General features: G+C 33.1%; 1 protein-coding gene across 6 annotated transcripts in view; it reads right to left on the bottom strand.

The window, feature by feature from the left end:
• The window catches only part of STXBP5L (syntaxin binding protein 5L), a 415834-nt gene that overhangs the window by 97195 nt on the left and 302113 nt on the right, over positions 1–16526 (bottom strand). For 3 of the 6 annotated variants that reach the window (XM_044251473.1, XM_044251477.1, XM_044251474.1), the window contains exons 19-20: positions 5766–5917; positions 3818–3889 (exon numbers count right to left, since the gene is read on the bottom strand). In XM_044251473.1, coding sequence (XP_044107408.1) covers positions 3818–3889; positions 5766–5917 — 224 coding nt within the window. Of the gene's footprint in view, positions 1–3817; positions 3890–3976; positions 3983–5765; positions 5918–16526 lie in introns of all 6 variants that reach the window. The other 3 variants (XM_044251476.1, XM_044251478.1, XM_044251475.1) reach the window with 2 other exon arrangements.

Genomic DNA, 16526 nt, shown 5'->3' with positions numbered 1-16526 from the left:
ACTATGAGGCAGTTGACTGGGTATGAGTCTTACCATAGACTGGTTGTGATTCTAGAAAAGTTATGTAATCTCTTTGTGGCTTCGTTTTGTCTTTTATAATAATAATAATGTCTTATTATTTATAGAAATGTTTTTTAAAAAATTAACCAAGAAAAATTCTGTAAGTCTCTAAGGGAGGTAGGGACTATGAATTTTTACTTTATATAGGAGAAAAAAGAAACTCAGAGAAGTTAAGTGACTTGCCAGAGATTTCAGATGTAATGAGTAGTTTATTAGAAAAAGTAGAACTTGGTATAAACCTTCTGACCCTATGCCTGTTGCTCTTTCCAAATCATTTCACTGGCTTCACAATCATAGTCTGTCAAATACAGAGGCTTCCTTTGAGCCATAGAGTTTTATTATTCTATGATGTGAAAGATTTGCAGATGGAATAAGGTTTTGGTGGGGAGAGTTACTTGGAACCTAAACTACAATACAAAATGATCAGTGAAAGAGCCCAGGACAAGACTGAAATTGAGGTGTTTCTCCAGAAATGAAGAGTATAAAATTCAAAATAGAATGTGGATCACTTTGAGAGCAAAACTGATATAACAAAATATAAAAGCCAGATTTCAGAGATCACCTTGTCCAGTCTCCTCAATTTTGAGAAATAATTTTGAGTTGTTTCATTTTTGAATATATTATTTTATTGATTGTGGATAAAATCCAGAAAAAAGTGGGTCCTGATTATAGTATAATGCAATTAATTTCCAATGACCCTGAAACTTTCAGATACTTAGAGACACTGAATAATACAAAGGAAAGCATATGAAGTCTGTTTTGCACCAGATAGGTGTAAGTTCCCACTAATTGTAACTTTGGGAAATTAATATCTTTTGACTTCATTTTTGTCATCTGTAGAGGAATCTACAGATATCTCTATGCCTTAAAGGGTTACAATGACCATTAAGTAATATAACACTGAGTCAAATTGCTGAGCACAGCCCTAGAATAGAATAGACACTCAAAGGAAGTGGGTTAAGTTTCCCCAAATAGGGACAATGCAGATATGCTTTCCTGAAAATTAGGAAACAATTCATGAAATTGGCCAAATAGTCTCTATTGTAATAAAAAGGAACTATAAAGATGTAATCAGGTTATATGATTAAATAAAAGAAAATTGCATAAAATTAATTTTTAAGACATATTCTAAGATATACCATTAAGTCATTAATCAGTCCCTTATCAAAATATAGGATCCTGATTATCAAGAGAAGACTTAAAAGAAATTTGATTTCAAATCTCATGGCTTGTCTGAACTCCTAGGGAGATCACTGGTAGAGACATAGAGGATCTTTTAATGGTCATCTAAGAACTTGATTTTACTTCTGTCTTAACATTTCAGATCTTTGCTTAGAAGAAATTATGATCTGTTTTGCAGAATTCCATTAAACCCAGTAACTACAGAAGCTATTTCTGCTCTCACTTGTCAAATCTGAAAAATCCTCTGGCTATTCATATGAGCAAAAAGAGCCAGCTAAGTGCTCTGTCCTAACCATAATTTAGTTACTGAGCACATATTTGTGCCAGGTGTAAAGGGTATAAAGAATTTGAAATCTACTCTTCAGGTTCTTGCCATGCATTTGGAAAGGTAGAGCATATGCATAAAAATAACTAAACATACAAATGAATTTATGCTAAGCTCTAACTGGTTCACATACTTCCACATACAAGCTTATACATTATAGGAATTTAAATAAAGGAACTGGCACAGCAGGGCTCTAATGGCAGCAGGAAATGTTTACAATAGGAAGTAAAATTTGAGCAGGGCATTTCCAGAGAGGAAATGATGATATGAATAAATTATAAGAGTAGCAAGATATAGATATTTGGCTTAAGGGGAGTGCTTTTATGGAAGAGTAGTAGGAAATTCATTTGAAAATGTAGGTAGGAATTATATTTTAGAGTACCCTGAATGTTCAAAAACAGCTTTTTAAATCCAAAGGCAGTATAAGAATTATTGAAGGGTTAGAAGTAAGTGAGCCTGTCTCAGAATTTCTTTAACCTTTATATCATGGTTGATACTGTAAAATTCTGATTAAAAGCCTACTCCTGCTTCTTGTCCTCAGTATACAATTTCTCTTTTTACTACAAAAACATTACATGTTTATTACAGAAATACAGAAAATACATAAAATATAAAAGAAGAACTTTGTAAAATCCACAATCTCATGTTCGGAAACTTTTTCTATTTGTATAGATGGATTCTCTCTCTCTATCTATCTCAAACACACACACACACACAGACACACACACACACACAATGTTGGGGGCATCTAACCTTGAGAAGGCTAAACTGGGATTCAGAAGCTCGAGTATGCATGTTAAACCACCTGGAGAATCTGTACAGGAAAAGTTTTGGCTGAAACTTTTTATGTGGTGGGAAATGGGTTTGAAAGAACAGAATTAGGGTAGAAGCCAACTAATTTTTTTTGTAAAGAGAAATTAGTAAGAATTTTGAGTATCATGGGTCATATGATTTCTGTTCAACTCTGCCATTGTGGTGTGGATGTAGCCATAGGTAGTACATAAAATATCAGTGTGGCTGTGCTCCAATAAAGTTTTATTTATGGAAACTGAAATTTCATGTAATTTTCAGGTGTCAAAAAATATTATAATACCTAACAGGTTCTGTTTTAGAAGAAGCAGAAGTCAACATAGATATCAGTGTTCTATCACAAATCCAAAGGAGCAAAGACAGTGAAAAGCATCCCAAAAAGGGGTATTCTGCTAGACTAGAAAATGAGAGGATACTGATGATGAAATATAAGGCACCCTATGGGCATTCCCAGAAATATGTTAAGGATTTCACAGGGATTATCTTTAGCTACAGGAAGATAATGTTTTAGTTTATTATAAGTGATGTGATCCCATTAATCATCTACAAACTGGTGAGTTGAAGTCTGAAGAAATTCAAGATAAAAATAATATGTATATGTGTGTGTATGTGTGTACACATATATATATATATTTGTACAAATATGAAGCCATCGTATATATTTTTAAGCAACCTTTTTTTAAAACATAACATTGATCAGTATATTGTAAATGTCTTCTCATCAATGAATGTTTGCCCCTAATATCATTAGTATTATCTGCACCTACAGTCATACCTTCATTCTCCATTCTTTCCGCACTAGTTTATAGAATTGCTTACTTCACCATCTTCAAATTTGCATTTTCTATCATGATAAATGTTAATACTATTGACTTTTTAGTTTGTGACTTTAATTCTCCAACTTCATAGTGTTTAGTACCTAAAGTCACTATAGAAATGTGTGTTTGTGTATTCTGTTTTAATAAAAAGCATCAAAATTTGGAATACTTAGCTAATTCTAAGATATCTAATTCCTTAGAAAAAGAAAACATTGTGGCCCTTGTTAGAACACTTTTATAAAATGGCCAGAGGCACAAAGTTTCCAAAACAAGAAAGCAATCAATTGTTATTGATACTGGAATGTCAAGCTTACTGCTTATAAGGACACCATGGCTCTTCCTCCTCAAAACAAAAGACAGGGACTCTTGAACTAAGAGAATGTGGTCTGCATGGTTTGAAATAAACACTGGAGTAAAGGGTGTGAATAAATGGATATATGACATTAGCTATTTGAAGTATTTACATACTTGTTAAAATTATCAGGTTGCACTTCCATAACAAAACAAAAATTTGCATGCATGCTGAATGTGTTTTTAAAAACACATTACTAAGCACAGAAGTATGGGTTTAACCAGGCATTAAGACTTAAAAAGCTGTTTGCCTAACCTTTATAGAACTTACTCTGATAAGAAGTACGGATCCGTTTCGTTAAATCAGGATAAAGGTTAGACAGGCCACGCATGCAAAAGTTGTCTTTGGAACATGCCAGAACATCAGCATCAGCAGCAGGCAGAGGAAAGAGAGAAAAATAGTCTAAAGTGAAAGGAAGTGATATCATACCAGAATCTAGAACAGCCAAGATGAAGAAATTGCAGCAAATTTAGGTAATCAAATTAGAAAAGAGATATTAAAAAATAAATCAGTTAGAAAGAGGTGACAGATGAATGATGAGAGTGTTGTAATGATTTTATTTAATCAAATATCCTGTAAAAATAGATGTCATATTTTATTTTTATAACATAAAGTGAGTACCCATTGTAGTGATTTTATACACTAAATATGAACAAAGTTTATGATTTTATCTTTTTTTCCTGATTTTAAAGTCATCAAAATTCTAAGCTCTAATCATAATTAAGTCTTAATAAGTTTAAATTAAGTAATAGTTTTATGATGCTTGTCACAATATATACCTTGTCATCCCATTGTGTATATCCAGTAAGTAACTTAGATGCTGTCATAGGATCCACAGCTTTTTTAATTCAGTTTTTGCTTTCAGCATACAAATGTTGCCTCCTATCCCCTAATATCTTCCTATCCTAGAGTCCATAAACTTTAAAAAAATCAAATGTTCTCTTTCCCAGTCAATGGATGGTATGTGCATGCGCAATTTCTCTTATTCTTCCTTCTTTTCAAAAGTCAGAAATAGTAGAGGCTGAACCTATAGAATTTGAACTTTCTAGCATTCCTAAAATATTGCTAAAAGCTGAGATCCCTAATAAAAAAGAGAGATTCCAATTTCTGAAGGAGAAATTTTGTGCTCCTGAAAAGGGTCTAAATTTAGCAATGTGAAAAGAGTTGATGTTTATTAAAAAAAAAAAAATTAACAAAAAGGGAGAATTTCAGTATGTCAAGTTAATTTTTCATTAGTCAAAAAGGAAATGTATTATAACATTCCAATGTTAAGTTTGGCACATTTGATATTTAGAAAATAACAGCTACTATTATGTTTTGTTTCTAGTTTAAAACATTTTTTACATTAGTATATTTAATAAAGGCTTTAATAATAAACTGAGTTTTTAAAATCAACTGATTAAAAAAATCTAATAGAACGAAACACAATACTCTAGAAGTATTTCCATCTGCAAATCTTTGGGCTCAACTAATTTTTTATTAACTATAGTATGTCAGTGGACAGAAAATATACAAAATTTTGTCTGTTTACAAAGTCAACTATTTGGATAAATAATGAAATTTCAGTTAACTTAGGATAATTTAGCATATCAAAATTTGACATTATATAGAAAATATTTCTGTTTATATCTTAACCTTATATGCTTTTCTTTTATAGTTAAACAAATTTATTGATCCTGTCAAGCAAACTGGTACCTTTCATAGCATTTTAAAATGTTAATTAATAATGTTTACTGCATTTGTGAAAATGCCTCCAAGAAAATCACCATCGTACAAGGAAAGGTGACAGCTAAAATACAGAGTTTAAAAATTTAAAAATAGTGAAATACTTAAAATTATATTTTTAAACAGTCCAGTTATATTCAGAGAAAATTATCCTGTTAAATACAAGCATTGCAAACAAAATTTTCCACTACAGAACCCAATTTTCACAACATTTTTATATTTAATAGCTTATTTTCTCTTATTTCTTAAGAATTCAACCTAAGAAACTTGAGATGCTTCCTAACTTTGACAACAAATTGAAGTTTAAACACTTCCTTTACCTTTTCAAATATTCTCACTACATTTCTGCCCAAATTTACTTACATATTATAAATTGTGTTGAATTTATGTTGCCATGCATTTGAACAGTATCATAGGAAAAAAGATAAGAAATTTAAAGGTAAAAAAACAGATGAACTAATCAAGTTCATAACCATTTTGTTTTATCTCCTACCTGCAATGAACTGCTTGTTTTTTCGAGGAGACCGTGGTTGACGTTGGTATAGGTCACTTGATTTATATAGGTCAATGGTCCCCATGCTTAACAGTACTGTCTTCTGTATAAAATCCACCACAGCCAACCCATTGCAGTTCCCAAACGCAACTCTGAGAGAAAAAGAAAAAAAATGCAACTAGAATGTATCACAGCAATCATTATTATTTTTATCTTTGAATAAAAATAAGATAATTAGAGAGTAATGCCTTAGGGTTGGGGAGGTTAGATCATGGTTGGTGTAATGTCAGGAAGGATATCATGCCTTTACATAGGATAGGGTAATCGTGTATAGTAGCCATGACCACTGCAGTCATAATTTATCATCAATTTTATTAGTTAAGTAGTGATTTCCCAATCTGCTCTTAAACTTGGCCTTATATTTTTATAGTAGAATCATATAAAATCTTTTTGCTATACAATGGGGAAATACATCAAGAAATGGCACACTTTAATAGCTATAGATCATTAGGTATGTAAATAGAGCCTTTTTAAAATAAAATTAGAATTGTTAAGATCCAAATTATGTCTCTTCTTAAACAGAGAGTATGTTTTTAATGCAAAATGTTACATAAAATTAAGTTTTTATATCTAAGGTTTTGATACCACAGATATGAACATAAAATTTTCATTCACAAAAAATTAAAATTTTCTTACTCTCTCTTCTTTATTTGTCCTACTTATTAAAAAACAAACAATTTGATTAATTTCTTCTGAGAAATTAAAACAGCTCTACTAAGCAGGCATTTTGAAGAATTATTTATATATTTGAGACAGAGAGAACACAAGTAGGAGGGACAGAGGGGAAGGAAGAGAGATCATAAGAAGATTCCATGCTTGGTGCAGAGCTGGATGTGGGGCTCGATCTTATACCCTGAGGTCATGCCCTAAGCTGAAACCAAGAGTTGGTCACTTAACCAACTGTGCCACCTAGGTATTTTAATTTAGACTAATTTTCCTAACTTAGTGAATAGAGAGATTTCCCAGGCTAGAGCACAGGAAAATGAAACATCAGTGGTCATGTTGAATTGAGGAGAAAGAGATCAGAGTCTGATAATGTGAAAGCATCCAGAATTTAAAATATAGAGAAATGAGAGCTGCATAGAAAGAGTACACCAGAGAAATTTATAGAATGGTTCTCTCGAGTATCCATGTAAAGTAACTACCCCAGGCTCAGGAAAGAATCACCAAAGAGATGAAGCTGAACAATTCCCAAAGCTTACACAAGGCTGAAAATATTTCATGTTACTACCACCCAAACTGCCGAGATCTTTGAATACATAAAAAAAAAAAACCCAGATATAAATAGTATCACTTTAGTAGTGGGGACAAATTAGCTATGAACTAAAGGCTCTTCTAAACCCCATCCTAAAAAAAGCTTAGAAACATGATTCTAATTAATCATGCCTTCCAGAAAAATCTGCCTTCCAGAAAACTGCCTTCCAGAAAAATCCCCAGCACTATTAAAAAGAATCAACAAAATACCACCATAATGTAAATTCACAATGTCCTCTATATAACAAGTAGCAGACATATACAGAATTAAGAAAACATGACTGGTAACCAGAAGAAAAAAAATCGACAGAAATGAAACATATGACAAAAGTAGCAAACAAGGATATTAAAAATACTTAATAAATAGGGGCACCTGGGTTGCTCAGTCAGTTAAGCGTCTGCCTTTGGCTTAGGTCATGATCTTGGGGTCCTGGGATTTAGCCCTGTGTCAGGCTCCCTGCTCATTAGGGAATCTATTTTTCCCTCTTCCTCTGCTCCTCCTTGCCCTTTTGTTTCTTCTCTCTCTCTCTCAGATAAATAAATAAAATCTTAAAAAATATATATTGCAGGTATTTGTGAAGGGGGAGGAAAACCTACTCTAGAGCTATAGGAATAAAACAGACTGGTATTGAAATAAAGATAAAAAATAAATTTTAATGAAACAGAAGAGTGGCCATAAACACACATAAATGGTCATCTGACATTTGACAAAAGTGCCATGACAATTCAGAAGAAAGATATCCTTTTTGATAAATGATGTGAAACAATTAGATTTATATTTGTATTCCACCTCTCCACATTTTAAGTATATGTCATATTTTGTATTTTCTTATTTTGTGTATCCCTTAAGTAATTATTAAAGATACAATTGGTTTTTTGTCTTTTAACCATTATGCTAGCTTTGTAAGTAGTTGATCTACTACCTTTACTATATCTTTGCTTTTACCTGTGAAGTTTTATCTTATAATTTTTTACTTCTAGTTATGGCCATTTCTTTTTTTAAAGAAGTCCCCTTAACTTTTCTTATATGGCCAGGTCAGTGGTGATGAATTCCTTTAACTTGTCTGGGAAATTCTTTATTTCTCCTTCAATTCTGAATGAAAACTGCTGGATAGGGTATTCTTGGTTGTATGTATTTTTCCTTTCCACTCATTGAATATGTCATGCCACTATCTTCTGGAACCTTATGGGGGTTCCTTTGTACATAACTAGTTACTTTTCTTTTGCTGCTTTTGAACACTACATAAAAAACTAATGATGTACTATATGCTGGCTAATTGAACATTTAAAAAAAAAAAAGCTCCATAGAGTATTATGCCTCCATCAGAAAGGATGAATACCCAACTTTTGTAGCAACATGGATGGGACTGGAAGAGATTATGCTGAGTGAAATAAGTCAAGCAGAGAGAGTCAATTATCATATGGTTTCACTTATTTGTGGAGCATAACAAATAGCATGGAGGACATGGGGAGTTAAAGAGGAGAAGGGAGTTTGGGGAAATTGGGAGGGGAGGTGAACCATGAGAGACTACGGACTCTGAAAAACAATCTGAGGGATTTGAAATGGCGGGGGGCGGTGGGAGGTTGGGGTACCAGGTGGTGAGTATTATAGAGGGCATGGATTGCATGGAGCACTGGGTGTGTTGAAAAAATAATGAATACAGTTATGCTGAAAATAAATAAATTAATAAAAAATTTCAAAAAAAAAAAAAGCTCCATAGGAAGTTGCTAACAATTGGTGCAGTTTGCCTTGAAATAGAAACTATTTTCTACCCTGCAAACCCTAAGATAATGTTAATAAATGTACCCAATTAACTGTGCCTAAGCAACAAACAAACAAAACCCTCTTTTTATCTCTAATTTTGACATTTATTATTATATGTCTTAGTGTAGGCCTCTTTGGGTTCTTCTTTTTTGGAGTTCTCTGTGAGATTTAGACATGAATATCTGTTTCCTTCCTCAGGTTAGGGATGTTTTCAGCTATTTCTTCAATTAAATTTTCTGCCCCTTCCTCTCATTCTTCTTCGGTAGCCCTTAAAATATGAATGTTAGTACCCTTGAAGTCACAGAGATCTCTTATATTATTCTCAATTTAAATTTCTTTTTTCTTTTTGAAGTTCAGCTTGGGTGATTTCCAATACCGTGTTTTCTAGATTACTTGGACTTCTGCAGCATCTTATCTACTGTTGGTTCCCTTGAGTGTATTTTTCATTTCAGTTATTATATCCTTCAGTACTGACTGGCTCTCCTCTATATTTTCTGTCTGTCTGTTGAGGCCTCACTGTGTTCATATATTCTTTCCTCAAGTTTGGTTAGCATCTTTATGACCATAATTTTGAACTTTTTATTAGGTAGATTCCTTATCTCAGTTTCATTTAGCTCTTTCTCTGAAGGTTGTCTATTCTTTCATTTGGAATATATTCCTCTCTCTCCTCATCCTGCTTGACTTTCTGTGTTTGTTTCTACATATTAGGTAGATCAGCTGTATCTCCCCGTTGTAAAGGAGTAACCTTAGGTAGATTTCCTGTGTGGCCCAGAAGTACAAGCCCAGCTGTTCACCAGAACCAGGTGCTCTGGGGTATCTCCTATGTGGGTTCTGTATTTCATTCTGTTGTGGCTGGGCTGCAGCTGCTACAGGTGTACTGGTATGTGGGCTGACCCTTGACACACCTGGCTGAGAGGCCTGTCTACAGCTTCTGTGAATTTTGCGGGTGGTCGTGGGGGGCAGGACTAGCTTCTCTTGTGTTTGACTGCAAGTTCTGGCCATGACTGTTGCAGCTGCCCTGGTGGATAGGCCCATAGGGAAACAACAGGGTGGGATGAGTAATGTTAACAAGGTAGATGGAGAGTATCAGAAATGGTGTCTACCTGTACCAGGCTAGTTAGGTAGAGGAATATGAAAAAGTGCATCTATTCCTAAAGAAAGTTGCTACAGATACTGTCTCTCCAGCACACATAGTAAAATTAGTCAATAAATCTTCAAGTAGGACTCAGGTTCCTTTTAAATTGCTGCCTCTCTGTTGGGTCTTGGTGTAAATGAGTTGGTGCACAGGCTCTTTATGAGCAGAGTCTCATTTTCCTACAGCCCCATAGTTCTCCCACAGTTAAACTTCACTAATTTTCAAAGCCAGATGTTATGGGGTCACATCTTCCCAGTGCAGGTCCTCAGGGCAGAGATGCCTAATGTGGTGCCTTAACACTTACCTTCTCAGGGAGTACCCCTGCCTTTGTGATATCCTTGCCACATGGGGGTTGCCATACTGGGGATATAGGTCTTGAGTAGTCTGCATCTCTTCCCCTCTTCCTGTCTCCGTGTGGCTTTTCTTTTATAGCCTCAATTGTGTAAGAGTTATTCTTCTAGTCTTCTGGTCATTCTCAGAGAGCATTGTCCTATATGTAGTCATAATTTTAATGTGTCCATGGAGAACTTAAACTCAGAACCTTTCTACTCTGCCATCTTGATTTTCTCCTCATCTATAAATTCTTTTTGTATTTGTTAGATAAAATCACTCTATTATCCATTTACTTTGTATTCAATAAATAATGTTTAGTAATTATGTCTTCAAGCTATTATTTTATGGGTGGTTAATGAAGCACTATCCTTTCTAGCCCTGGGATAGTATTTTATCTATTTAACTCTTCAATTATTATATTTGGATATGTCATGTGTATCCTGCCCTGAGCCTAAAAGTTACATTTTATTTTATTTTTATTTTTTAAGTAAGCTCTATGCTTAATGTGGAGCTTGACCTCATAATCCTGAGATCAACAGTCACAATGCTCTACTGAGTCAGCCAGGCACCCATAAAAGTTACATCTTGTATGTGTTAATACATTTAATCCTTTCAACATTTTATCTTATTTTACTGATATGGAAGTCGAGCACAGAAACTTTAACTTTTCTAAGTTTCAACAGCTAGAAAACAGAATTAAGATTTGAATCCCAAAGAATCTGACTCTAGCATTCAAGCTCTTTAACTCTGTACTTGATTAACTCTGTACTAAAGAAACAGAGCTTCCACTAAGCCTAACCATCAAACTTTATGGCTCTGTATCCTCTGGAAATTATGGGAGGAAGAGTAGCTCATGATAATAGAACATAATTGCTTTTATCTTTGGAATAAAAGTAAAATAGTCACATTTAATCTTCTCATTAGATTCATTCAATTACTTTGATTTCTCACCCTGTTTTTTCTCCACACATTTTGTTCTGTTACTTGCTACCTTCTATCAGTTTTGATATTTACACTTTCAAATGACTTTCAAGTCATTGGTCACATACCATAGGTCCAAGATTTTCTAAGCATTTCTAAAGTCTGATGATTCTCACCAATTCACATTGCCAAGTCCCAAAGAAAAGTATGTTCAGAGGCACAAAGCAAACTTTTCTCTTTTTGCTTTTTTTTTAAATTTTAAAAGTTAAAGTATTTTTACTTTAACAATTTCAACAATAAATATAAGATGAAATTCCCTTAATTGGCCCACTGTATGCCAATCCCTCTTTCAAAAATGGTTGCTGTTAATAGTTACTATACCCTTTTTGCCCTTTTTCCATGTTTTTTTTTCAATTTATTTATTTTCAGAAAAACAGTATTCATTATTTTTTCACCACACCCAGTGCTCCATGCAAGCTGTGCCCTCTATAATACCCACCACCTGATACCTCAACCGCCCAACCCCCCGCCACTGCAAACCCCTCAGATTGTTTTTCAGAGTCCATAGTCTCTCATGGTTCATCTCCCCTTCCAATTTACCCAAAAGCACATACCCTCCCCAATGTCCATAACCCTACCCCCCTTCTCCCAACCCCCCCTCCCCCCAGCAGCAATCTACACATTTAATGCAATTCCTATCAAAGTACCATCCATCTTTTTCAAAGCAATGGAACAAATAATTTTAAAATTTATATGGAACCAGAAAAGACCTCGAATAGCCAAAGGGATATTGAAAAACAAAGCCAAAGTTGGTGGCATCACAATTCCGGACTTCAAACTTTATTACAAGGCTGTCATCATCAAGACAGCATGGTACTGGCACAAAAACAGACACATAGACCAATGGAACAGAATAGAGAGCCCAGAAATAGACCCTCAACTCTATGGTCAACTAATCTTCAACAAAGCAGGAAAGAATGTCCAATGGAAAAAAGACAGCCTCTTCAATAAATGGTGTTGGGAAAATTGGACAGCCTTTTTCCATGTTTTAACAAGCATATATTTGTTCTATAAATTTCTTATTTTCACAAAAACGTCAAAGACATATTTTCTTGTCTGTGTTCTTTAACTATTGCATTGTATTCTAAAGTACAGAAGTAGCATATTTTTAAAAGGAACATCTTCTTATTTATGGACATTTATATAGGTTCTAAATGTTTTGTTATTATGTGTAATATAGAACATCCTTCTACAAATTGTGCATAAGTTAGAGTCTTTAGAAATTGTAAAAATTGCACTCAGATTAGAATTTTAGGGTCAAAAGATATGCTTAGTTTTATTTTAAAAGATAAAATGTATAAAAGAGAATTCATTTCCTCTTATTGTTAACAGAAAGTATTAACAATATTTAAAAATTCTCTCATATAATGGATAAAAATTGCTATTCTATTGTCTCCATTTTAAAAAATTTGTTACTAGTGAAGTTATAAATCTTTTCATATTTATTGGCCATTTGTATTTCTTCTCTGAATTGCCTGTATAGTTTGCTTATTTTTTTTTCTTATCAATTTGTAGGAATTTAAAAAATATACTCTGGGTGTTTATGGCATATTACAGATAAGCAATATTGCATAGTATAAATAATATCCTGTACCTTTATTTTTTTTAACTTTATTAGATGTCTTGGTAATTATTCTAGAATAATTCTATGAATTATTCTTGGAGTAAATTCATAGGACATGAACTTTTTAAAATAACTCCACAATATTTATGTGTAATCTGATTTATTTACCTAGAATTTTATTAATGGACAATAGGTTGCTTCCAGTTTTTTGTTATTAACAATACAACAATGAATAGTATTTATAAATTACTTGCAGTAATGGAATATGGAATATGAGCATACTTATGAGATAAATTTCTAGAAATGAAATTACTCAATTTGCAAAAATCTTATATTTTACTTTTTTATTCAAGTGAAACATTCATAAAGTATACATAATTGTACACTTGAGTGAATTATAATGTGAACAATCCCACAGAACCACCACTATGTCAAGAAATAGTATGTTACAAACAGCTGCCTCATGCTTCTGCCAATTATTTCTTCTCTTTTCTCTCCCCAAATCTGACTTTCTACACCAGTTTTCCTTGTTTATGATAGATGTTTTGCATTTTTCATATATATTGTTACATGTAAATGTAGTTTTTCACTTTAATTGCTGTAGAATTCAAATGGATATGTTAACTATTTATTTATTTATTTTTATTTATTTTTTTCCCAATTTATTTATTTTCAGAAAAACAGTATTCATTATTTTTTCACCACTAACTATTTATTTTATCTACTCTGATGGACATATTCTATTATAGTTTGGGGCTATTATGATATAATATTGCTATTGTAAATAATGCTACTGTCTTTTGAAACACATGTGCTTGCTTTTCATTGGGTATATACCCAGAAATGAAACTTTTGGGTTGCAGTGTATGCCAACATATTGTATGCTAAGATGGAGTAAATAATGCTAACAATTTTATAAAGGAGATTTGACAATTTATCCTCTTAACAGAAATGTATGAGAGTTCCTGCTACCCAGTGTCTTTGCAAACTCTACCAACATTACTAATGGGGTTGAGTACCTTTTCATATATATATGATAATATATTTACCATTTATGTATCTTTCTTCATGACATACTCAAATTTCTTCTGCATTTTTTCCATTATTTGAGTTTTCCTTATTGATGATTCATGAAACTCTTTTCACACTCTGCATATGAATGAGTCTGCTGTCAGATACAATTAATCCAAATATCTTTCTGTCCTGCCATTTCACTCTCTTAATGATGCCCTTTTTTTCTAAGATGTTCTTAATGTTTTTCTTTATGGTTAATACTTTTTGAGTATTGTTGAAGAAATATTTTCTTAACACAAGTGTAATGAGATATTCTCCTATAATACCTCCTAGAATCTTTGTGTAGAGTCAGAAAGAAGAGTCAAATTTCAGTTTTTCTATATAATTTTTCAATTGGCTTTTAGTATTTATTGGGGGGAAACCTGTCATTTCCTCTATTGCTCTGCAGAACCAATTTGGCTAAATGCCTGGATCTCTTTCTGCACTCTTTCTTCTGTGCATTGGTCTTTTTGTCTAGCTCCCCTGTACCAATAAAAACACTGTCATAACTAATTTATCTTTATTTAATTTTGTTTTCCAATAGAGCAATCTTCTAATTCTGTTTTTCTTTAGTACTGTCTTAGCTAGTGTGGTCCTTTGCAATTCTCTAAATTTTAGACCTAGTTTTAAACTTCCAGGGGAAAAAACCTGCTAAAGTTTGTATTGGTCTTGTGGTAAATCTATAGATCATTTTGTGAAAACTCGGTATCTTTGAGCTATTACTGAATTTTATAGTCCATGATTTAGCTTCTTTAATTTCTCATAAGTTTTGTAGTTTTCTGTGTAGAGGTCTTGATCATTGTTTATTAGTTACAGTCCTAGGTATTTTATTATTTTTATTTTAAGTGGAATCTTTATACAATTTTAGTTTCTATTTTTTTTTCAGTGTATGGAAATGTAATTTATTTTTACATTGACTTCATACCCAGCAATCTTATTAAAATTATTAGTAATTCTAATAATTTATCTGTAAAGTATTTAAATGATTTACATAAATAATCATTTCTTTCCATTTCCTTTTTTCTAATCTATGTAACTTTGATTTATTTTCCTTTCTGTACTGGTTTGGCTAAGATTTACAGTACACTGAATAGAGGTGGTGATAGCAGTTATCCTTGTCCTGTTTTTATCTCAGAGGTAAACCTTTCAACATTTTACTGTGAGGTATGAATGATATTTGCTGCCATGTATCAGGTTAACGAAATTTCCTTCTTGTTACAGCTAATTTTTCTTTTTAAATCATCAATAGATTATAAATTTTACCTAGTGTTTTTGCTTTTTGCATTTCATGGCTCACTTATATGGTTTTCTATTTTATCCTTTATCCTTTAATGTGATGAATTGCATCAATTCATTTCAAATGTTAAAAAAGCCTTGCATTCCTGGCATAACCTAAATATGATTATAATATGTAATTATTTTATTACTAGATTTATGTATATTTTGGCTGGGATTTTTACACCTATATTAATGTTGAACTTTTAGTAATGGTCTCTTCAAATTTTGAAATCAGACTATGCTGGCCCATAAAGAGATGAATATGACATTTTCTTTCTCAATTCTCAGAAAGATTTTATGTAATATTGGTATTATTTATTTCTTAAAATTTTTCTGGGATGTATATAAGTAGCCATTTAAGCTGGAGTTTTTTGGTGGTCCAAATTGTCTATGAGAAAGGTGTCCAAGCTGTCTTTCTCATGTAAGATTGGTTCTTGAGAGGTTCTATAGTGACTGTCATTCCCAGTTATTTTATGCTGAAAATATGCTCTCTAATATATTCTAAACAACTTCCAGCTTCTGAACCTGGTGATATACTTTCCTAGCCTCTTAATTTTATCATTCCTTGCCTTTATAGGCCAATCTTTCGAGTACAGAACCCTGAAAATAGCTTGAGGTCAGTCATTGGCCACAACTACTTGGACTATATTCTTGCAAACATGTATTCTTGCTGTATCAAATAATGGGATTATTGACTGTCCCACACTTTCATCCTTTCCACCATTCATTAAAGCGCTGTTTCTGTCAGTTTTCTTACCAAACAAGTTTTCAGTTAAGAACAAGTGCCCCTTATGTATATTCACCATTAGACTTAGCTTAGGGGAAGACTGGTAAGTATAGAAGTAGAGCCAAATGTGCCAAACTATGGAAAGAACCAAGATGCCCTTCAACGGATGAATGGATAAGGAAGATGTGGTACATATACACTATGGAGTATTATGCCTCCATCAGAAAGGACGAATATCCAACTTTTGTAGCAACATGGATGGGACTGGAAGAGATTATGCTGAGTGAAATCAGTCAAGCAGAGAGAGTCAATTATCATATGGTTTCACTCATTTGTGGAGCATAACCAATAGCATGGAGGACAAGGGGCGTTAGAGAGTAGTAGGGAATTTGGGTAAATTGGAAGGGGAGGTGAACCATGAGAGACTATGGACTCTGAAAAACAGTCTGAGGGGTTTGAAGTGGCGGGGGGGTGGGAGGTTGGGGTACCAGGTGGTGGGTATTATAGAGGGCACAGCTTGCATGGAGCACTGGGTGTGGTGAAAAAATAATGAATACTGTTTTTCTGAAAATAAATAAATTGGGAAAAAAAATGTATTATTTGATAAAAGA

The sequence above is a fragment of the Neovison vison genome, chromosome 6 (genome assembly GCF_020171115.1).
Source record: "Neovison vison isolate M4711 chromosome 6, ASM_NN_V1, whole genome shotgun sequence".
NCBI classification, from domain to species: Eukaryota; Metazoa; Chordata; class Mammalia; order Carnivora; family Mustelidae; genus Neogale; species Neogale vison.
The sequence above is the reverse complement of the archived record's forward strand: the minus strand, read 5'-3'. Positions and strand labels throughout refer to the sequence as shown.